Raw genomic sequence first — 23,451 nt, forward strand, 5'->3', positions numbered from 1 at the left:
AGTCACACACAGTTTTTAACTCGCCTCCAGGAGAAGTTCTTTTCAATGCATGGATGGATACATGATGCTGTTAGAGTGTGCTTAATATCATTGTTCAATACTCAGCATCATTGGTTACTTAAGAGGGCAATTTTGGGTAAAAGCCTGTCTTGTATGAGGAACAGTGTTTGTTGCATGTGTTGTGCTTATCCTAAATGGTATTGACTGAAACTAAAATAACATGGAGGTTTGGTAGTGAGCTAAATTTCTCTATATCCAAATATCTAAACCTACCTGGACTGAACTGATTCACTGGTCAGGATTGCCTAGTTTTGATAGTTTTCTATCAGTAGAAATCAGAACATTGTACAGAAAAGGGCAGTATCATTATTTCCATGTTGAACTGATACACTGAGGAAGTGATGCTGTGGCTTTTCAGGTAAGGCCATTGCCATAGTGGATGCATTTTAAAGAGGTTTAAGAAAGCTTTGGTATTTTAGAGAGGGGTTCTGTGTATTCTTACCCAGATTGGGATAAGGCTGGACTAATAAACCAGACCTTCCTCCTCCCATGGTGCTTAGGCAGTGCTCCTTACTCAGAACAGGATTCCAGGGTGATGAGGGGCATCTTCTCTCTTCATAATAAATCTGCTCTCTGAATCTGAGGGTTATTTAATTTCATCAACCATTTTCTCTGCCCAAAATGCTTCACAGGAGCAATAGGAAGAGCTTGTCTGGCCTCTGCAGTGCAAGCGTGTGTGGAGGTAGGCAGGGAGTTCTTAACTGAATGGTCTGTGAAGCAACCTTCAAATAGGGGTTTTCTTGTTTCTTCTTCCATGGGTCTGTCTGTGCCTGTGCTGGGTTTCCCCTTCCCATTTCCTGGGTTGAAAGCATCCGCATTAATGTCCTTTTCCACATCCCCATGGATTTGTCTCTTGGAATGTGTTACTTCATTGCTGCCTCAGCAGCATTTGGAGTGCTCCCCTTGAAACCATTGCAAGGTTATGTCCAGAAGAATAGCAGTTCCCAGGCAGCTCTGTGTGTAAAGTTGGAGTGACAGGACTGGGAAGGGAAGGGGACAGTGAGACAAGGTTGCTGTGATCCACTGGAAGGGAAGCAGATGATGGCAGAGATCTGGTTTCTGATTCTGGAAGACATCCCATTTATTACACCAATGTGTGATCCAACATGTCACTGCTGTTGCTAATCGTGCTGTAGCCAAAGCCATCCACATCCTGATCCCAGGCAGCCTTTTCCGTGTCAAGTACTCTCCCTGTTACATAGACAATGAGGTGCTAAATTCAGACTTCATAAATCAGTCCAAACTCATGTAGAGCTGACTTGCCTACTCTGTGTACACTGCAGTGATGGGAAGGATTCGGTAAAAGGTAGTTTATTAAAATCCTGCATTAAAAACTCATGTATGGCAGGAAATGGAAAAAGAGGAGACAAAACAAAGCCTATGTGTGCCCTCTCCTACCCTGCTGTAGCCACTTCAACACCATTGGCAAGATGATCTCCTCACACAGTTTCTAAGCCAGCTCTGGCCTGGAGTCAGGTGTCAACACATGTTCTTTATTTCCAGAAGTCTCTCCTCTCATCACAACCATTGATAGGAAAGTTCCCTGCATGGGCTGCAGCAGGAAGATGTGCTCAGGAATCCAGTGTTTAAGCCCATGGTTTAAGCTTTATCTGGTGTGCTGGAAGTTTCACAGTTGCACTTGCTATGATTTTGCCTTTCAGCTGCCTGAGCTGCCTCTGTACATCTCCCTTTTGGCCTTGGCCTGGCTGAGAAAGGAGAAATGCTTCTGATTAAGGGGATAACTGCTGGATTTCTTTCACTCTTCCCCCCCTCAATAATCTATTAGCAAAGACTTCAGGTCCTTCCAAGCAGAGTGTAATGAAACAAAGTGCCCCTGAGGATCAGACTGCCACAAGCCGCAGGGATAAGAGGCAGACAGGTCCTTATCCCTTGGATCTCTCCCTTGATTTCTACCTACTTTACAAATCCAGCTTACAGCTCTGGTCGATGTGTTGTGCCCTCAACTGCCCTTCAGTACTTACTGTTGAGAGCAGTGGAGTTGCTCAGGAGTTACACCAGCAGACACATGAGCAGAGTTTGGCCTGGGGATGTTTCCTGACTAACGAGGGAACAAGGAAGAGAAACAGCTTCAAAGTAATGTGAACACAAGCCATTCTTCCCAGCAGTGTTTCTATGTTTGGCCATCACCCAGATGCCTCTCTGTCATCTTAACTGTACACGGGCTTGGTGGTTTGTGTATGATTTTCACTTCCTAAAACTGGGCTTGATGCAGGTTAGGGTCCTTCCCAAGGCAAGGAACAACTCCATGTGCCTTCAGATGTTCTGCTTTGGCCACTTACTTTGTAGAGGTGTAATACAATACAGACTCAATGAGGTTAACTTCACACCTGGCTTGATTCCACTGGTTTGTAGTGGATTTACTCTAGTGACGCATATGGCCCATCTGTTTCCTCTGCACTCATCAGCAATCTGACCTTCTTACCATCACACTGCTTGAGTAGATAAGGACAGCTGAGGAAGTCAGGTGTTTTTATGTCCATTCCCCCCCCCCTTATTTTTGCCTGTTCTACAAAGTAAGGCACAGCTTAAGGAGGTCATTTTAAGAAGGGTTTTGCCCTACACTTGCTGTGTGTCTTTGAGCAAGGCCCAGGTTTGTGGCTGTTTGCATTATTTATTACACATCTCTCATCAAAGGTACATAATTGTCACTTTGGAGCAGCTCTATAAAAATCCCATCTTCAAATACCTACGAGTTAGAGGAAAATTCCCTCTGGCCTCTGTTTGCAGCACGTACATGAAAGACATCTGCAGAAGAGGACCCCCCTGGGATTCACCCTCTTCCAGCAAAGAAATTTAGGGCTGAGCAGACCTCTTAATTGGGTGCCTTACAGCAGTTTCTAGCGTGTAATTGGGCATCCTGCTGGCTTTCCAGGGAATGACTCAGTCCTGTCCCATTACATCTCCTCCTTCTGTATCAGCTTTATTCTTACTATGACACCTCCCAGGCAAGCTTGCATCTCTGGGCATGAAAATAACTCATCTTAATGAGAGTGAAGTGCATGTTGCTTAGCAACACAGCATCACTGGGGCCTTCTGTGCTGAGCTAGGAAAGGCACTTAACAGGGCTGTTTTCACTGCACTGTTGTGTCTTTGGACCACAAAGTATGGGGGGAAATATTTGCACTCAACAGAGAGGGAGCTGTGGGTAGAATGAACCAGTGGAGTGGGATCAGTGTGCAAAGAGACAATGTTCCTTAGTTCCCCAGGTTAGAGGGGAAAGTCATTTGGCTTTCCTGACCTAGTTTCCCTTGGGAAGGAGGCAGACCATGGCCCAGGGAGCAGGATCCTGTGTTTTGTGGGAGCAGCTGCTATTCTCTGTGCTCTGTGTCTTGCTCAGCAGCTGTCAGAATCCATGAGATCTGGCTGATGAATCAGTGCCAAACCTGACAAATCAGCTCTGACTAGTAGCAAAGCATAGACTTGAATGAGCACAGATTGGAGGTGGCACATGATGATAGCTAAGGAAAAGGGAATTGATAAATCTTCCTTCCAGAAATCACCATGGCTGTGTGAAAAGGGGTTTGTTCTGTTCCTGGCCATTTGCAGAACAGAGAAGTGGCAGAATAATTGCTAATTCAGCCAGTGAAAAGCACTTCTATTGCTGTATTTCCCATTGCAAACTGCCCCAAATACTGGGCATTTTTAGCTCTCACTATCATGAGCAACCTGCCTTTCTCCTCATGAGCTACCAGAGCATAGAAATATAGCATGTATTTGCTTTAGGCAAAAAATAGGGTCACATAAGCTTACTGGAATGAGAACAGCTCGTGACTGCTATTCATGGCTGCAGCCCACTAAGGCATAGGGATATGGTGTGGCAGACAGCTCTGCCTGAACCTTAGGATTTTACATAGATGTTTTTCTCTTCTTGATCTTTTTACTAAGCTCATCTTCATCTTGGTCCTGCAGAGTGCTGTCGTGTTAGAGTCTGTCTCTTTCTGTTTGCAGGACTTCTCCTATGATGACTCGAAGGTGGAGTTTAATGTTGATGCCCCAAATGGAGTGGTGATGGAAGGCTACCTCTTCAAGAGAGCTAGCAATGCTTTCAAAACATGGAATCGGTGAGTAATAACTCATATTCCATTTGATATTTGGGCTGAGACTCTTGAACACAATTAATACTGCCTGCAAAGGAGCACACTTCACTTTTAGGGGCATCTTAGCAACTGTTATTATCACTGGAAAGATTCTAAGCTGTCTATTCCTCTTGAGGCTGCATCATAGAAGGAGCCAGCTCATGTTCTGCATCTTAGTAAATGCCAGGGAATTAAAACCCCAGGAGTGCTTTCTACAATGGAAGAATGACCAGGTTCCATGCAGGGAAGATAAGGCACAGCCAGCTCAGGTATTGCCCTAGGAAAGCTATGCATTTATAACAATTAAGAGAAACAACAAGACATGCCATGAGAATCAAACCTGTCTCTTCTGAAACAGGGAGATATGTGAGAGTGGAGACACCAGCTGTGCTGCTGGGAGCTGGGAAATGGCTTTCAGTGCCCTGACCCTGCTCTTAATAATTCAAACTGTTTCATCTGGTAGGTCACTGGGAATGCCATGTGCTGCCTGCACTAGTCAGGAGTGTCTGCAGCTGCCAGAGACCTTGGGGAAGTGGAAGCAAAGATTTCATGTTCTAGCCTTGGTCGATATTTATGTGTTTAGCTTCCCTTGAGAGAGTCAATGGGTTTCATACAAGGCTGTGCAAAAGGATTCAAGCCCTTCCCATGAGTTTCTAATGCATGAGATCAGTGCCTTTTTGACCTACATTTCCTGCTCTCACATAACAGGGAGATAATACAATATTAAGAGGTCTTTTACTTGGCTATGAGGTACATTCAGAGTATGTTGGGTTAATATCCAGACCTGTGCTTGACTCTTGTGATAGAGAGGAATGGTTCCTCCCTGTGTCCTCCTAATTCCCAGTCATACACAGTCTGTAGCCTCCCCGCAGCCATCTCTGTCTCCTCAAACCCACCCACTCTTAGCCATATCTGCCTGCATCTGAGCTATTCACAGCTCCTGCAGCCTACTCATCACCTTCTCACTGTCACTTAGCTACTCACTGTTTGTGCCTCCCCCTCCTGTGAGCAGGAGGGGGCAGAAAGAAAGAACAGCAAAATCCACAGTTTGGGATACTGGGCTGGGAGCCAGCACCAGGCAGAAATACATGCTCCAGTGTGGCCTCCAAGTACCTGTATTTTCCCATTTCTCCCCAGATGTGTCAAATCCTTTTGTTGTCTCTTATCTATTTAATATTTCAGCAATGGCAAAGAGAACCCTGTCTCATCTCATTTTCCCAGGGAACCTAGTTCATTTGCAAACAGAATGTGTAGTACGTGCTCTAAATAGCATCCTGCTGCAAGCCTCTGACTCTCTGCTCAGGTATTCCAGTACCTTCTTCCTAAAGCTTAGAGGTAGTGATGGTTTCCATTGCCCTCCATGAAGGTGACCAGATTGCTAAATCTTAGGCTGTATCTTGGAATGAGGAAATGACCTGGGGGTTTGGATTAAGACACCAGAGAATTATCTCTTCTGTCAGCATCACATGGACCTTCTGTCACTTGTATTTTAATGGAAAGCTGCTAGCTAGTGATTTGTTTCCTCCTAAGAAGGTAGACTTCCTTCACACATAGCTGCCTGTAGAGGAAACAGGAGCTTTGGCATTGTTTGACCACCTTCCACAGTAAATGTCAATATACCCACCGAGCACATATGGAAGTATGCCCTAACCAGTGCAACGTGTCCCACAGGCACTGGATTTACTGCCTGCCCCAGTGTGCAGACAGAAATCGTAGGCAGTAACATGGGACTGCCCTACTCCTCTGTTTCTCCCTGTCTTTCCTTCCTTCTTGCTATCCACTGATGTATCTAGAACACTTGCCATCATAGCATCCTGAAGGCAGGGGTCATTCCCTAAGGCTGGAAACCCTTTCTTGTTCTCTGAGGGAGGGCACTGGGGAAGTGTGAGCTTTTCTTGAGATAAATCATACTCTTAAGATGGAGAGATACCTGCTCTGCCAGAACAAGCTGCTAGTACGGTTCAATTCTGATGTCTGTCTGTCTGTCTGTCTTCCCTCAGGAGGTGGTTCTCCATACAGAACAGTCAGCTGGTGTACCAGAAAAAGCTAAAGGTCAGTGAGGCTGCCCCAGATGACACTGGCAGATTAGCCAACTTGTCTGGTATCCTGCTTTGCTGGGGACTTCCAACCATGGTGGGGGAGTGGAGTGGAAGGAGTGGGGAGGGGAATTGCATCAGAGGGACAGGAAGCCTATTCAGGCATTACTCTGCTCCAAAGTTAGACTGTGCTGAGATCTCAGTGGCAGCAGACAGTGTATGTGGCATCCTAAATACCCCTGTTCAGCAGAGGAAGTTGAAGTCCCCACTAAGCCTGCCACTTCAGGTGCATGTTGTCCCATGCTTTGATTCTGTGTAACCTCTTCCTATTGCCCTGGAGTTATGCAGTGGTGGGCTGGCTCTGCTCTTCTGCACTCAGCATATGCCAAGCCAGCAGGGTTTGGGAAGGAGTTTTCTGAGAGGCCTGATTGTGTCCTACACAGATTGAGGGAACCAACAAAGCCACCTCTTCTCACCCTTTCAGGATGTCCTCACAGTCGTGGTGGAAGACCTGCGGCTCTGTACTGTCAAGCCATGCGAAGACATCGAGAGGAGGTTTTGCTTTGAGGTCGTCTCACCTACCAAGTAAGTCTGTGGAATGTCTGTGCTGAGGAGGGCAACCCTGGCCTTTTTCTCTTTCCAACTCATTTCCTTCCTTCTCAGGAGCTGCATGCTGCAGGCTGACTCGGAGAAGCTGCGTCAGGCCTGGATCCAGGCTGTGCAAGCGAGCATCGCTTCTGCGTACCGGGAGAGTCCTGACAGCTACTATATTGAAGTGAGTGAGAGGGTCATGAAAGATCCATAGTTGTACCTCAGAACCCTGATAGTGGCCTTTTGGGCTGTGGCAGGTCCCGTGTGTCTATGTGGACTGTTGGGAAATACTTCTGCCCTCAAGGAAGGGAGCTGATGTCAGGATGAACTCAAAGGCAACGATTATTCACCAGCAAAGCCAAGCTTGTAAAGCTGGTCTGGGGGAAAGGCAAGGCTTTAAATCAGTGTCCTGACATCTTCACTTTCTTGCCATCACTGTGGATTGACGTTCACCTGGGAATTAAGTTCCCCTGTGAAGGGCTTGCTCCCTGTCTTTAACAAGTGCAAGCAATGCACAGTGTCAACAGGGGTTTGCATGCTGCCGGAGCAGGGATGGGGTGCAGCACAGCCTTGGAGTAATAATAAGCATTAATGAGGCTTTTCCACTTCCTTTCCTGGACTAGCCTTAGTTTGTTCTTCAGGTAATGCTTCCTATCAGTGCCTCTGCTATGCAAAGGTCTGGTTTGTTCCAGTCCTCTGCAGAATCCTAGATCCCCCTTTTCCCTGCAGAGACTGGACCGGACTGCTTCCCCATCAACCAGCAGCATTGATTCTGCTACTGACTCCCGGGAGCGCAGTGTGAAAGGAGAATCCATCCTACAGAGAGTGCAGAGCATTCCTGGGAATGACCAGTGCTGTGACTGTGGTCAGCCAGATCCTCGCTGGGCCAGTATCAACCTGGGCATTCTGCTGTGCATCGAGTGCTCTGGTATCCACAGGTACTGTGTGCATGTATGCTGTGCACTGCAGGCACAGATGGATTGCAAGCTCCTGGAAAGAACAGTGGAGCCTGAATTATAACTGATCATAATGTTGGTACAGATAGATCCAAAAGTGATGCACATCTGTGTATGCATATGCATAAAACTCTGCTGTAACTAAATCTGCATGGATAAATACATAAGAACTGGATTGATCTTGTTCATTTGATGATGCATGAGAAGTTCTGTTTTGAGGCATGTAACCGTTTCAGATTTCTTCCTTTTGGATAAATAGGAGCCTGGGTGTTCACTGCTCCAAGGTCCGATCTCTCACACTGGACTCCTGGGAGCCAGAGTTGCTGAAGGTGAGTGTTGGCTTTTAACAGCAAGAGAGATAAATGTTGGACATGGAGGGAGACTTACTTGGTGGCAAGCTAGACTAGAGGGAATTTAGCTCCTCATCTGAGGATTTCGTTTGATCCCTGTTATATTGCAGCTGATGTGTGAGCTGGGGAACAGCACCATGAATCAGATTTATGAGGCACAGTGTGAAGAGTTGGGACTTAAGAAGCCAACATCAGGGAGCTCCAGGTGAGTCCAGTCCCTCTGTTTCTAGCCTGAGCTTGACTCTCAGAAAGGTCAATGGGACATTACCAGCCAGCAACCTGCTGAAACATGCTTGGGAACCAGGGCTTGCTGGGTTACCACTTGCTCTGAGACCATGCAAATACATGTACTGAAGCATGCGGTGTTGCCTTTAGAATCACAAAGTAGTTAGGGTTGGAAAGGACCTTAAGATCATCCAGTTCCAGCCCCGTACCATGAGCAGGGACACCTCACACTAGACCATGTCACCCAAGGCTCTGTCCAGCCTGGCCTTGAACACTGCCAGGGATGGAGCATTTAGGTTTGCTTTAGCTGAACGGTGATGCTGGGCACAGCTTTATGCCGCTCTCCTCTTAGGCAGGACAAGGAAGCCTGGATCAAAGTGAAGTATGTGGAGAAGAAATTCCTCAAGAAGCTGCCAAACGGGGAGACGCTAACAGAGAACGAGCGGAAACCTCGGCGCTGGTGTGTGAAGAAGTGCCAGAGGAACAACAGCACCACCAAAGCACCCACAGCTCGCAGGAAGTACCGCCACGAAGCAGGCAACGCATCACCAGCCATGTTGTCCTCAGGTGGGAGCCCCCTTCTCCCTGCTCCCCATGCAGAGCGTGGCCTGCCCACCGCTCTGTAGGTGTGTACAGCCCTTGCAACACTGGGGGGCCCTGGCTTTAGGACCTGCAAGCCTGCCAGAGGTAGAAGCAAAATGCTGTTGCACAAACTGTTGATGTGGGGATTTAGAGCCACTTCTTATCATTTTCCATCTGTTTAAGGAGGTTTTTGTGGCTAAAGGAAGAGATGATTACACTAAGGATATCCAGCATAGGGTCATACATATATATATATGAGCATATATATGCTGCTTTGTGCGTTTTATTTTGTATCCCGGCTTCCTGCTTTGTAATAAGTTTCAAATCCTTTGATTTTTACCTGGTCTGTAAGAGAGGCCATGCTTCTAAGGGATTCTGGCTGCTCAGGATGCTCTGGGATGACTCTGTCTGCAGTGTATCACCTGTGGTCAGCTCTTTCTTGTACTTTGGTGGTGTACATGGGCATGAGGATGGCACTGGACCCTGGGTTCCATCGGATGTGCAAGCTCAGCCTGTGTAACCACAGCTGCAGAACTCTCACTTGCTGTTATGAACTGTGTCTTTCATCTCTCTGTGTGTGGAACAGCAGCTACGCTGGAGAGGAAGTTCCGCCGAGATTCCCTCTTCTGCCCCGACGAGCTGGACTCTCTCTTCTCCTACTTTGACACTGGTGCTGGCTCCGGCCCACGTAGTAAGTACAAAGAAAGTACCCCTGCTCCTGGCACGCTTCACCTCCAGCTCTGCCAGGGCACGTGCATTGCACCAGGCCTAAGGGAAGGTATCGGCCTCACTGGAGAGAGGGTAACTATGTCAGAGGAGCGATGGGGAGTTAGTTACACCAACTCCAACCCATTGCTCTGTTGTTAATACCCAGTCAGTCCCTGGTGTTTGCATTCTGATGGGATTTTTTCCCAACATCTTTTGCATTCCATCAGCTTTTTGTTTTTTTCCTGGTTTTAATTTTGGCTTTTAATTTTTTTCCTCCTTTTTTTTTTTTTAACAAGTCCTGCTCAGGACAGTTTTTCTTTTTTGTGTTTGTGACGATGAACTCCCCTCATGTTCCGTCCACCTTCCTCTAGGTGCCAGCCACATCTCTATGCAGCATCCGCTAGCAGCTGGCCCATGGAGTGGCAGTGGCATTGGTCCCGGTGGGAGCGGTACGCCGTTCCTCCTGGACGGAGGTAAGGTGACGCTCTGGCAGCTAGCAGCAAAAGAGACACCCAAATTTCACTGTTCCAAACCAAGCTTCAGAAGCAGTTTTGTGTTTTCTTTCAGCCAAATGATTGGAACCCGTACACAGAATCATGGAATTGTCAGTCCCTTGTGGGAAAGACAGCCTGGTTGGCTTTTGAAGGGCAGGAAAGCTTCCTAGGGTTTCCTGCGTAGACTGGTTTGGGTTGGAAAAGACCTTAAGATCATCCAGTTCTAGATGGGGCAGCCACAGCTTGTCTGGGCAACCTGTGCCAGGGCCTCATCACTCACAGGGAAGAGCTGCTTCCTTATATCTAACCTAAGTCTCCCCTGTTTAAGTCTGAACCCATCACCCCTTGTCCTGTCATTACAGTCCCTGATGAAGAGTCCCTCTCTAGCAGCTCTGTGGCCCACTTCAGACACTGGAAGCTGCTCTCAGGCCTTCATGCAGCTTCTCTTCTCCATGCTGAACAGCCCCAATGTTCTCAGCCTGTCTCATATGGGAGGTGCTCCAGGCCCTGATCATCCTCCTGGCCCTCCTCTGGACTTGCTCCATGTCCAACAGTTCCATGTCCTTCTTGTGCTGGGGCCACCAGAACTGTTCAGAGTACTCCAAGTGGGGTCTCACTTGGAGAAAGACCTTACTTGACTCAGCAGTTGAGTTACTATATCTTAAAGGATCAACTATCCCTCAGATGAGATAAAGGATCCAGTCCTCTGCAGATGGGATCTCATGGCAAATAGGAAGTGAGAAGTGTTTACTTCAAATGCCCCACATCTTCACAGAGCAGTCCTGTAGTCCATTATCATACTTAGCTGAGGAGTGGTAACTTCTCGCCTACCAGCTCAGTTGCTTCTTGTTGTATGAACTTCTGAGAAATACTTAGGGTCCTGAGTCAGCACAGCAGAAAATGAGAGGCTTTCCTACAAGTACGTGTTATCTCTTGAAATCAAGAAGATGATGCTTCAGTGCTTGTCTGAATCGGTGCCTTGCGGGCTCTTCCAGTCTCGAGGAATTTAGGGTTATTAGTCAACAGAAACAGTACTTGGGGGATGCAAGACCTCAGAGTTGCTCCACAGCCTTGTAGAAGAAGATGGGAATTTGTCACTGATTCAGTGGGAACAGAACTGGGAATTTGATGTATTAATGTTTGTGTGATGGGAGCTAGATCCTCCTTTCTTGCTTGGATGTAGCTCTAGACTTGTTGGAGTCACTCTTTATTGTCCTGACAATGCAGAGCACAATCTCACCAAGCACCATGCTTCCTTTCTGCAACAGCCAGCAATGATTTTCCTGACAGCAAATCCAATGGGTGTCACTTCAAACCTTCCCTGTTGTAGGTTCATTATCCCCTCTGGCTGTTGAACAGTGCTGAAGCATTACTTGTGAGCCAGAATGTCAGGACCACTGATTTAGATGATATTCTTTATCTGGGTCCTAGCTGTAGCTGCTTGAAGTTTTCAACAGCCAGCCTTTAAGGTTAAGGTGTCTTGTTCTGCTTGTTTCAAGGCTCAGATCCTTAGCTCTTGCAGCCTTCCCTGCTGTTCCCCTTTGCTCTTTGCAAAGAGTACTCAGCTCATACTTCAGGAGCTTTGTCAGCTTGTTTTAATCCCTAATCACAAGGGGTTGAGGGGAGGTCTTGGGGTAGATCAGGGGGACTTAACCTCTTGAGTTGTGGGAGGACAGGCACCCCCAGCCCTTACAGTCATTGGGAAGTTAAAAGCAGGAAGAAGCTGAATCCAGATGGAGTTCCCAAGAGGTGCAGGCATCCCCTGGAGCAGAGGGGATGTGCCATCCATGCTCCCACAGGAGCAATTCCTGTCTTCCTATCAGTTTCTTGACTGCTTTTGGGTGCAAGCAGTAAAGGTACCAAGTTTCTCTGCCACTGACACATTGCGTGTCCTTGGGCAAATCACTTCATCTCTTCCTGACTCCCATTTCTTGTCTTGCAACGTTCATCAGCTAAGCAGGGAAGGTGGGAAGCACTGTAGGGAACGGGAGGGGAGGTCTGTGAAGGTGAATGAGCCAATGGACAATGCCTTAGGAGTCTGGCCTTGAGATACACAATGTTGATGATATTTGCCCCAGTCGTGGTCAGTAATCCGTGACAAGAGCAATGCATTGGCAAGTGACAACTGCAGAGCTCCGGGGAGAGCATGGCTAGAGTAGAAACTGAGATTACCAGTGGTAAAAGCAGAGGGTGTCTGTTTGCTTCTGACACTGCATAACCCGCTGCAAAGCTGTCTCTGCTGCTGCTCTGCTCCAGTCTACGTCACGGCGTCCCTCATGGATTGCAGCAAGGGCTGTCCTCAGCAGTCCAAAGTGCCATGGCAATGTTGGAGCATCCCTGCATGAAGGGCAGCGTGGGGACACGGACACCATAAGGCTTTGCCATTTTTCCTTGGGCAGTGTTACTGAGTGGGGCTAAATGGGATAGCAGTCCCCCTCTCCCTCGCTGCAGTGCCCGGTGCAGTGTGTGTGTGACGTTCTGCGCAGCCCTTTTCCCCTGTGGTCTCAGCTGTGCCCGGTACTGGAATGCCAGGGTATTAAAATGGGCTTGGTTTGTCTTCTGTTGGCCCTGCAGGTCTGAGCAGTGACAGTGGACTCGGAGGGAGCACAGATGGCAGCACGGATATCCTCGTGTTTGGCTCTGTGGTGGACAGCGTGACAGAGGAAGGTGGGTGTCACAGGCCACAAGTGTGGGGAGGCAGCTAATGCTAAGGCAGGGGCTGCCTGGTGCCAAGAACAACAGGGAGCAGAAGAAACTGGAAATACGAAGCTATTGGATCATCTCTTTCTATCCTTTACTCTTCTTAGAGTGCGAGGTGTCAGAGGAGTCGAGTGGTGAAGCAGAGATTGAACAAGAAGCATCAGATTTGGAGGACCTGAGGGAGCTGCATCCTGGCTTGTTGATCTACAAGGCAGCACAAGCCCGAAACCTGCCTCTCATGGCAGAAGCACTTGCAAATGGGGCTGAGATCAACTGGGTGAATGATGAAGATGAGAACAAAACTCCTCTGATTCAAGCTGTGATGGGGGTACGCTGTGGCTGGCAATGGGAGGTCTTGACTCTAGTTCAGGGTGCACTGACCATGGCCAGCCTACAGCCTGGTACATGCCCCTGTATCCTCTCAGTACTGCTGGCTGAATTAGGTTAGAAATCCCCCTTTCTCTTGGCAGGGCTCCTTGATAGCCTGTGAATTCCTGCTGCAGAATGGGGCAGATGTTAACCAAAGAGATATCCGAGGCCGAGCTCCCTTGCACCATGCCACATACCTGGGGCACACTGGGTAAGTTCTTTGCACGTTGCTGGGATGTGCTCCATCACCCTTGGACTGAGGTACAGCCTTAACACTGGGAGCCAGGGGGTGAGGTGGGCAGGGGAGCTGGGGTTTGGTGAATTGGTTATTGCAAAACATGCCCTTTTGGTTATCTTTAAGGGTATTTGTCCCCATATTGGTGGACGGGGGTAATTGGGCCGCTGTACACCCATTCCTTTCTCCATGCCAGTGCAGCATGTCCTGATTTAGACCAACACAAGTGAAGCTGTATCTGCCTAGAGAAGGACAGTGCCCTCTGCCTGTATCAGCGTGGGGTGGGGGAGCTGGAATTGTGCTCTGATGGTCTTTTCTTTCCCTTGTACAGTCAGGTCTGCTTGTTCCTCAAGCGGGGAGCAAATCAGCACGCGGTGGATGGCGATGGGCAGGACCCGCTCAGCATTGCAGTCCAGGCAGCCAATGCAGACATAGTCACCTTGTAAGTGCAGCCAGGACTTGGCAGTGCACGTGCAGAGCAACACTGCCTGTAAATGGCCATGGGGGGGAATAACCAAACCCCTCTCCCTTGTGCTTTCTCTCTAGGCTGCGTCTGGCTCGGATGAATGAGGAAATGCGAGAAGCAGAGGGGCCCTTTGGACAACCAGGTCAATATCCCAGCAACAGCCCTACTGAGCTGCAGTACAGGAAGTGTATACAGGAGTTCATCAGCCTTAATATAGATGAGTGTTAGTGACAACTCCCCCACCTCCCCTTCGCTGTCTTGAAGTTGGGCTGAACTTGTAGAAGCCCTGAGAAGCCCCATCCTTGGTATCTTGGTGTTTCTTGCAGATTGGTCTGTTTTTGATGCCTGCACTTATAGGTTGAGATGCACGCAGGAAGGAAAAGGGATCCTTCCTGTTAGCGTTAAGTTCTCATGCTTGACTACTGGATGGTTGATTTTTGTATAGGAGACTCCTAGGGCATAACCACAGACCATGGCACGTGGACTTGAGTGTGTGGGAAGTGTGGGAGGTGAGTTTAGCATTTAAAATGAAGACAAGAAAAGGAAGCCCTCTATCACCAGGAGGAGCCCACCAACGATACAATCAGACCTCTCTCTGCGTCAGCGTGGTTTCCACGCACTGAGTTCTCATCTGAACAGCCTGGGAGGGATTCTGACGTGGAGCCCTCTGGCCTGGCAGCGTGACCAGCAGCCTGCTCGCCCATGGCACTGCTGCAGCAGCCTGCACAGCTAAAGAGGACCTTGAAGTCAGGACCAGGCTGTTTCGAGGGGCAGAGAGAGATTTGCTCCAGAAGGCACAACGGAAGGGGTAGGATTGAGAGCGATGGCTCCTCACCTCGATTGCTCTCAGGACTATACCAGCCACACTCCCCTTGTTTTGCCTGTGGTGGTTAGCTGGTCAAAGCCATAGCTCACCTGCTTCCAGGGCCAAGGTGCAACCTGCCTATAGTGTTACGGAAGCAGCAGTGCTAATCTGTTGAGGCTGGGAGAAGCTTGTCGCTGGCGATGGGCTTTCTGTCAGGGAAGAGAAGCCACGTCCAACTCCCACTGCCTGAACGAGTGGCTGCACGATGCAATTGGACTTTGGTTCAGTTTGTTTCCTGCTCCCTTCAGGTTTCTGACTTAGCATCTCTGTGAAGGAGACTTCGACTTGCATGTATCCATCCCTCTGTGCTCTCCCCCCGCATGCTGACGCGTGTGAGATGGGCATCTCAGCAGCAGGCCCAGGGGCTTTTGACTTCCTCAGTTCCAATGCCTGCCAGAATCTTCTCCTTTTTGTTTCTTTCCTTGGGTTATTCTTTGCTGGAGTGGGGGAACGTGGTTTGACTTGGAGCACTTTGTTGCTGTGTTTATGGTCTGCGTGATGGGATCATGCTACAGTGGCTCCGCAGAGATGCTGCAGCCATGGAGTGCTGGCTCTGAGCACGTGTACCACTGGCAGGTATCCTCTGGCTGGGGTCCTGGGTGCCAGGCTGAGGTGTGCCCCTGTCAGAGCCTCTGGGAGTGCCCTCAGCTGCAGCTGACCTCAGTTTTTCAGGGCTCATGGCTGTCACTTCACAACTGGTATTTACCTGCTTGGGCTCCCAGGCTGCTGGCTCTGGGCTTGGGCCGTTGTGCCTTATGGATAGTGCTGGGATCTTGAGGGGATCAAGACCTAGCAAGGAAGGCAGGAATACCAGGCAGAGTTCCCCATCCTCCTGCATTCCATCAGCAGTGGTGCACAATCGGAGTATTTTTCACCCAGTACATGTCTGAGTCCTTTATATTGTTTTATCCTGGCTGCTGGCGTGCTGCTCCCCTTACAAACCTTCACAGCTCTGTCCTATTGACATCATGTGTCCTCAGATACTGAAGCAGCAGGGATCCAGCTCCTCACTCAAGATGCTGCCCTCAGACTGAACCAACAGCACCAGTGTCCATGCTCACATCTAGAAGTGGAACAATAAACTCCACTTTAGTCTCTGGTGGGAAGTTCTCTCGGTGCATGGGAGGATCCCTGCTTCCTTAGGAAGGTGCTGTCCCAAGCTCTGCTGGAGCCAGACCACAGTTTTGCATCTGTGCAGGCTGGGTTTTGAAATCCATCTTTTTCTTGTTGCTTTCTCCTGGTTGTTCCCTTTGGGGTGCACGGTGCTGAGCACCACGTTCTGAGCTGGGGCCCAGCTGTGAATCTGAAATGCTCCTGGTGACTGTGCTGGAGCTGCTGCAGGTCATGGCAGTGCAAAAGCTGCCCCAGGGCCTTTGTGCTTCCATAAATAACAGTCTGCTTCCATCAGTCCTGGAAAACAAAAACGAATGAGCTTGGCCCCATTGGCCTTTCATGGCATTTTCTCCTTCAGCCCACTCTTTCTGTCCTGGGGTTCCTTTCTGGTCTGAAGCTATCCCATAGCCTCTGACAGGCAATGCTCCCTCTGAACTCTGGAGTAGAAGCTGTGGGATGTGCCCTTCGTTGGCAGAGGGCAGGTCCCTTGGTGACACTCACGTTCTGCTCAGGGATTCAGGATGGGTGCTTCTGGGATGGAGCAGTGTGCATAAAACGCAGTTCAGCTTCAGAGGAATGCAGGATGTAGAAATCCTTGGTTCAGAGGAGCAGGGACCATGTCCTCATTGTAGCTCCCACAAGTGACTCTGGAATCCGGTCACCCATCTCTGGCAGTGTTCAGGGCCTGGCTGGATGGGGCTTGGAGCAAGCTGCTCCAGTGGAAGGTGTCCCTGCCCATGGCAGGGGTTGGAACTGGGTGAGCTTTAAGGTCCCTTCCAACCCAAACCATTCCATGATCACTGAGTGAAGAGGGCTGGCCCCAGGCATCCAGCTGTGTGATACCAGCTGCAGGCAGATGTGCACTGTGCGTAGCTGTTGCTGCAGTGCTGCTGCGTGGTCTCCTGCAGTTTGGGTTTAATACACCCTGGGTTAAATCTTTCTTCCTGATGCCCATGTGAGGTACAGCTGGCGTTTCTTGTGCAGCATTACAAAGGTTACCACTTTGTGTCCTCCTGGAGCTTCATCTCTTGGTCCTTTCCATTGGGCTTTGTCTTCTTCCTGGTCCACTTCACCCTAAATTCAAATGGTGATGCCTTCCCTTGTCATTGCCCCATTGACACCCCTCCCTTACCAGTGGAGCCCACTTTGCAGCTGGTGTTGCTCTCAGTCCGGGTTGGGTCAGGAGCAAGTCTGTCATGTCACAGATCACCCCTGGTGTGAAACACCCTGCGATGCTCACTGCTCTGTGCAGAGCTCAGATGGTGCTGGATGCTGTGGTCCAGCAGGATGGGATGCGGTGTCGAGCCTGCAGCAATACAGCAAAACCCTGAAGCATGGGTCTGCCTTCAGCAGGACTGTGCTATGCTTAGGCTGAGGTCTTGCAGGTCACCCTGTGGCATCCACATCAGCACTTAGTGCTTGGTACAGGAGCCAGCATCCAGGGTGCTTCCTGGGTTAGGGATTCTGTGTCATGAGTTCTCTTTGTTAACCCCATCCCATTTCACACTGACCTGCCCCAACTGAGGCTTTGCCAGTGCTGATGTCCCCTCAAGCTGTGCCCTTTCCTGGGGCACTGAATCAGAGCTGGCATCTTTCGGGCTACTTCAGCGAGCTCACAAGTGAAATGGACGTTTCACCACTGCCATGGTCCTGCTGTGCTCCCGACTCCCAGCCCGCTCATGGCCCAGCAATGGCTGGCTTCCCATGGGCAGCATCTTCAACCGCCCCCGTCGGTTTTCCAGCTTTTTAGGAGTTCAAAACCACTGATCCTTGCTGTGAGCCAGTGAGAACTGGAGCCGTGGCTTCCACTTTGGGTCGTTTGATTTCACAGCAGCAGGAGCTCAGGGGCACAAGACAAAGGTCCTGTCCAGTTGGGTCCACTGAAGCTCTGCCTCACTGCTGAAGTACACGAAGTCAAAGCCGATGTAAATACTGATGCAGAAAGCGGTGTCTTGCAAGACAATTTCTCTATTTAACTTGTATTGGTACTTTATTTAGACTCAATGTATAAAGCAACTTTGTGCACTTTTCCTACATACAGTATTGGGGGGGGGGGGGGGTATGTTCTTTTTGTTATGGGTTTTGTGCTGTCTTTTTTAAGCAGTGAACTTGTTTGTTGAGTGTTTAATTTATTCTCGCCGTGCCCAGAGGATTAGTGCAATTCCCTCCAATACAGTCGCTCTGTATTTAATGTCAGGAGTTTTTTTGTAGCCCCCTTAGGGATCACCCTTCAAAACCTCCCTTCCCCCCCCCCCCCAATTCCCTCCCTTTCCTCCCCCCGTTCCTCCCATCAGAGCTGCCTCCGGTTCAACCCGCGATCGCTGTCACCCAGCCTGCAGTTTCCAAAGCAGGAAGGTTCTCCAGGGAAAGGCACTTCTCCGTGTTCTCCGTGGTCCTGTGGGTGGGTGCCTGCGGGCGTGGAGGCTTGGAGGGCAGAGCAAAGGGAAAGGCCAAGCAGGCTCCAAGGAAGGTGGGGATTGAACACCTTCCTTTGCGCCTTCAGCCACAGCTGGGTTTGTGTTGTGCAGCCTCATTGGAGGTATCCAAAGCCAAACCCCCTCTCTTTGCATTCCTCCTGTGTTATCCATCCGCCGTGGTCGCAGCCACAGTTAACATGAGGAGAGCCACCTTTGTCTAGAAGGCAACGTGCCAGGCATTGCCCAAACACAAATGGACCCAAGCCATTGCCTCAGCCGTGCGGATTCTGTCACTGTTTGAGGGTTGGGGATCAGGCTGGACAGTTCCATCCCTGCCCCAGCTGCTGTTCGACTCGACCCAAACCCTGTACAGCCACGTGCCTGGACAAGGCAGTCTAGGGTTGGATCTTTGGGGTCTGCCACGTCTCTGATTCCAAACGGGATGAGGTCAGGTTGCTGGGAAGCGGAGATGATGCCAGGGTCCAGCTCCACGCGTCACCCAGGGAAGCCTCACGTTATGTTCATGCTGTTGCCTCTGAGATGGGCTCTGCAATGAGGAATTCCTTTGAGCAGTCCAGAGGGAAAACAGGGAATTGGCAGAATCTGTCTTGAAAGAGAAAGGTTGGAGGAGCTGAGGCCGTGCTCAGCATGAAAGAGATGAGGAAACATCTCAGCCCAGCCAAAATGGCCATTATTTATGCAAGAGGAAAAGCAGGACCTCCTAAAGGAATGCACTGATTTACTTACAGTCCAGTGGCCCCACGCAGCCAGGGTGCCTTGTGCTGAGCTGCTGGCGGTGCTGCGCTGCTCGACTGCCCCTGAACCCCCTTCCCTCCTCACTGCCCGAGCGTTATCGCTTTCAACCAAAGACAAGAGAGGCTGAAGGGATTAAACCGCGCTCCTAAAGCATCGGGCGGCTGACGCCAAGTGTCCGTGTGAGTGCTCGTGCGTGCGGTGCTGCTCCATGGAGAAGGGGCTGAGCAGGAGAGTGGGAGCTCTGAGGAAGCCAGGTTTTCCTTTGAGATTCCAGGCTGTCGAGGGCTGTTTCCATAGGAATGGGATTCACATCGATCTGCTGGCTCCTCCTCAGCCTTGTGGGGAGTTGGGGTTACTGTAAACCCGGTGGGAAGGCAGAGCCTCTGAATGGTTCTGGGAGGCAATGAGGGACAGAGGTGGGAATAAGAGAGTTTCCAAGGCATGAGGAGGACCGCGTGTGGAGCATTTGCTCCACAAACACACCTCGGCCAGCCCTTAGCACCAGCGTACAGTGAGGGCTGTGAAGGAGCAGGTTGAGTTTGTACCTCCCTGTGCTCCCAGCAGTGATGCATTGCCTTTGAGGGTCAGCGCATCCATAGACCTCAGCTGACTCGAATCCATTGTGTCCCTCAGTAACAGCACATGGATGTCAGTGTGGATTCCCAGGGATCAGTTGGCTTGAATCCATTGTGTCCCTCAATAACAGCACATGGATGTTAGATGGATCCCAGGGTCAGGAATCCACGCTATGTGAGACCTGTGGCTTCCGCATCACGGTAGCACCTTTCTTCCCATAGGGTTACATAGGTGAGAGCCTTTGGGATGAGAAAGCCTCCTCCTGGCCATGAATCCCAACCCTTCCTATCGAAACAGCACAGAGAGGAAGAAGTTCTCTCTTTAGGCAGTGGAAGCTGCCCCGTGTGGTGGTTGCACACTGGCTGCTGGGCTGTAAATACGCTGTAACCTATGACCCCCCTTCACTTGCCTGCTTTCAGTACCACTTTGTACCCTGTTTTTTAATCCCCCCTCTCCCTGCACAGCCTGTGCTGACTGTAACTACGGACCCAGATCTCCTCTCTGTGATTATCTTTGTACTATTTGAAACCTGTTGCTGTGGTGTCTGCCTTTTCCCCCCCTTCCCTGCTCTTCTCTTGTCTCTTGAAACACTCTTAATAAAAAGCTAGAGAAACTCCTTCCCTCCTCCTTCTTTGGCTTCATTTATTCGTGTAGGGTTTCTCGCCTTGCTGCCTGTATTAACTGGATCTAGAAACCCAGCTCCTTTTAACCTGTTTTCCTTCTCTGCTTGAGTTTCAGGGCAGTGAATAGAGCGGAATGGCACATAATGCTCTGCATTTAACTGTGGGGTTCTGTGATGCTCTTTTGTGACGCTGTGGTGTCAGGATGCTTTGGGAGAAGGCTGGGGTAAAGGTGAGAGGCTCAGCTCAGCCCCCCCTGCCCCAACGCACCCATTCCTGTTTCTTCAGAGCACCTGCATCAGTCAATGCTTGGTATGTGATGAGCAATCCTGTAACAGGAGACCTTGCACTACACGGAATCTTCTGCACATGGACCACCCTTCCCCACGTATCTCGGTGCAATCCTTCCCCTTGGTTTCTCTCACACTGTGTGTCTGTGGCAGAGAAATAAAAGAAGAAGAAAAGCCTGGCCTGGCCTCATCATTTCTGTCATGCTTGGCATGGAAAACAAATGTAGAAAACCAGGATTGCGGAATAACCTCTGCTTCCCCTTGGAGGGACAAACACATCCCAGTTAATGCATCCAGGTAGGCTCCTGACCTCAGTGGAGGAGTTAAAGAGGAAGGATCCATGGATATCAGGAGTACTGCAGTCATTTAAGGCATTAATAGGAGAGCTGCATGGTCTTCCAGTGCATTTATAAGCACAGAGCTTTGGGGCCACGTGGTTTGCTCCTCACCCTGCTGCTGCCTCCCACTTCGCCCCTGTTTCCTGTCTGAAGCAGAGTGTGGTGTCCCCAAACCTCACAAGGATAAACACACTGGAGACTGGAATGGGACTGCAGGCACCCAGATCCCCAAAAGACTCTCTCTTTAGTTAATGAGGATTAAATGCTCAGCTCTCTTCCCCAGTCTGGGACTGATGCTTTACTACAGCAGTAGGATTCTTGTAATTGGAGTTAAATCTCAGTGTCAGCAGAATGAATACCGGATCAGTGCACAGGAGGATTGGTGAGCTCACTGAACAAGGACAGAGTCAGGATCTTACCCACATCACCTGGCAGGAGGCAACAGGAATTCTGTGTCCCGCTGCCTAAGGTACCGCTTGGACACCAAAGAGGAGAAGCAGTGGCTGTTCCTGGGTCTCTCCATCAGCACCTTCAGTGCTTGCCTACCTGCTGCTGCTGGGTGAGCTTCCCGACTCAAGACTCATCCTAAAGAAACCCTGGAGAGCTGAGTCTTGTCCTCGCAGCAGTCACCTCTTTGCCATGTGGGTGGGCTGGGGTTTTGTCTCTCCTAGAAAAGGAGGATTTTATATAGGGAAGGAAGGTAGGGAGCAGGTGGGAATGCTGGGAAGCTGCGTGATGCACCCAGAGAAGGAAAGGCAGAGTGGGAGGTGGGATGGGATGGGATGGGATGGGATGGGGGTTGTCCAGGTCTCACTGTAACATCGGGACGTGTTTGTAGGCACAGGACAGCACTGGTGGGGCAGTGGAGGCCAGCTCAGTCCCACTGTTAAGGAGAGGCTCCAGTGACTGTAATCAGGAGCTCACAGGTAGGTCAAGGTGGGTTTGTGGCAGGCACAAAACCTGCCACTGCCTGAGCATTGATGTACCTGAAACAGCAGCTCCTGAGGGTCGTGCTGTGAGCCTTTGCCATGCGCATGTGGGTAGTGCTGAGGGCTGGTACCCTCCAGGTCTCTGGGCTGGACACTTCATAGGCTGCAAAAGGACAATTCTCTCATCCCAGTGTGCTCACCCATGAGCTGGGGTGAAAGAGGGCACCACGATCACGCTGGATCCTGCTCAAGTTGGCTTTGTGGAACCACGTTTGGGTATTACCCTCAGCACTGCACCAACGGGGACAGTGATGTGCCTGGGAGCTCTGCAGCTCCGGATCTACCCTCCAGTGACTCTCCAGGACTTGTCTTCTGTCAACCAAGGGGCACGGGAGCTCTGTGTGAGAGACTAAAGGTGGCTGTCAGTGAATACCTGTGATCTTTCCACTTATCTTCTCCCCTGTGGCTACATGGGTTCATCACCAGGTAAAAATGAGCTCAGCAGTCCATGGCCAAACCTGCCCTAGAATGTCAAGCAGCAAACGCAGAGCAGAGATGTCACTGTTGGGATGCGGGTGCCCAGTTATCTCTAGGATTGCAGCATAAACCTGAAACCATCCCTGCACCGAGGGAGATCCTATCAAGAACCTCTGCTGGGACACCTGAACTCTTTGCCTTCACTTGTGGTTTGGACAGGCCTTGAGTCAGCCGGCGCCAAGAGCTGTTATTACCTGATAGTGCCCCTCAACAGGTTGTTGTGTTGTTCCAGTGCAGGTGAACTGATGCTGTACCTGCCACAACAAGCTCTGGGAGGTCCGGCTGCTGGAAGAGAAGCCAGACAAGGAGTAAATGCCCTTATCTCTGTTCCTGGCTGAGCACTGGCTCCAGCAAACTGGTTGCATAAAGCACAAGGAGTGACCTTTGCCTTCCAGAGCACTCAGCGCTCTCCTTCCAGTCTCTCTGCTGTCTCTTGGGCTCTGGAAAAGAAGAACCATGGTTATTAAAAGGGAGGAATTATCCCCAGTCTGACTGTGAAGGCAGAGGCCTGGGAGCAGTTTGCATAGTTCAAGCTCATGGATAATCCTGTTGTTGTTAGCGGATGGAAAAGCAAAGCAGAAATAAGGGGATTAATGCCTCTTCCTGTGTATCTTTGCAGGAGATGCCACGTACCTGGACATCTTCCGGGAGTTCTCTTACATGGCTTCAAACAACCCTGAGAAGCTCAAAAGAAGGAGCCTGCACTTCAGCCACTCCTGCAGATAGCCCCATCCACCCATCCATCCATCCCTCATCCATTTATCCATCCATCCATCCATCCATCCATCCATCCATCCATCCATCCCTCATCCATTCATCCATCCATCATCCATCCATCCCTCATCCATTCATCCATCCATCATCCACCCATCCATCATCCATCCACCCATCCATCCATCCCTCATCCATTCATCCATCCATCCATCATCCATCCATCCATCCATCCATCCATCCATCCATCCATCCATCCATCCATCCATCCATCCATCCATCATCCATCCATCCATCCATCCACCCATCCATCCATCCATCCATCCATCCATCCATCCATCCATCCATTTATCCATCCATCCATCCATCATCCATTCATCCATCCATCCATCATACATCATCCACCCATCCATCATCCGTCCATCCATCC

The 23,451-nt window shown here is 50.0% G+C and overlaps 1 protein-coding gene across 2 annotated transcripts in view; it reads left to right on the forward strand.

Annotated features, from left to right (window-relative positions):
- ACAP3 (ArfGAP with coiled-coil, ankyrin repeat and PH domains 3) overlaps window positions 1-23,110 on the forward strand; it is a 75,470-nt gene extending 52,360 nt beyond the window's left edge. Inside the window, exons 11-26 of one of the 2 annotated variants that reach the window (XM_062620070.1) lie at window positions 4,030-4,142; window positions 6,158-6,209; window positions 6,678-6,778; window positions 6,857-6,968; window positions 7,514-7,722; window positions 8,000-8,069; window positions 8,201-8,295; window positions 8,668-8,882; window positions 9,484-9,588; window positions 9,977-10,078; window positions 12,674-12,766; window positions 12,907-13,127; window positions 13,270-13,379; window positions 13,735-13,845; window positions 13,950-14,011; window positions 22,930-23,109. In XM_062620070.1, the coding sequence (XP_062476054.1) occupies window positions 4,030-4,142; window positions 6,158-6,209; window positions 6,678-6,778; window positions 6,857-6,968; window positions 7,514-7,722; window positions 8,000-8,069; window positions 8,201-8,295; window positions 8,668-8,882; window positions 9,484-9,588; window positions 9,977-10,078; window positions 12,674-12,766; window positions 12,907-13,127; window positions 13,270-13,379; window positions 13,735-13,845; window positions 13,950-14,011; window positions 22,930-23,036 (1,878 nt within the window). In that variant the 3' untranslated portion in view covers window positions 23,037-23,109. Of the gene's footprint in view, window positions 1-4,029; window positions 4,143-6,157; window positions 6,210-6,677; window positions 6,779-6,856; window positions 6,969-7,513; window positions 7,723-7,999; window positions 8,070-8,200; window positions 8,296-8,667; window positions 8,883-9,483; window positions 9,589-9,976; window positions 10,079-12,673; window positions 12,767-12,906; window positions 13,128-13,269; window positions 13,380-13,734; window positions 13,846-13,949; window positions 14,012-22,929 lie in introns of both variants that reach the window. The other variant, XM_062620071.1, reaches the window with a different exon arrangement.
- The last annotated feature ends 341 nt before the right edge of the window (window positions 23,111-23,451 follow it).

Source organism: Pezoporus occidentalis, unplaced genomic scaffold, assembly GCF_034315485.1.
Source record: "Pezoporus occidentalis ecotype Australia unplaced genomic scaffold, CSIRO_AGI_Poc_V1 ctg219, whole genome shotgun sequence".
Taxonomy (NCBI): domain Eukaryota; kingdom Metazoa; phylum Chordata; class Aves; order Psittaciformes; family Psittacidae; genus Pezoporus; species Pezoporus occidentalis.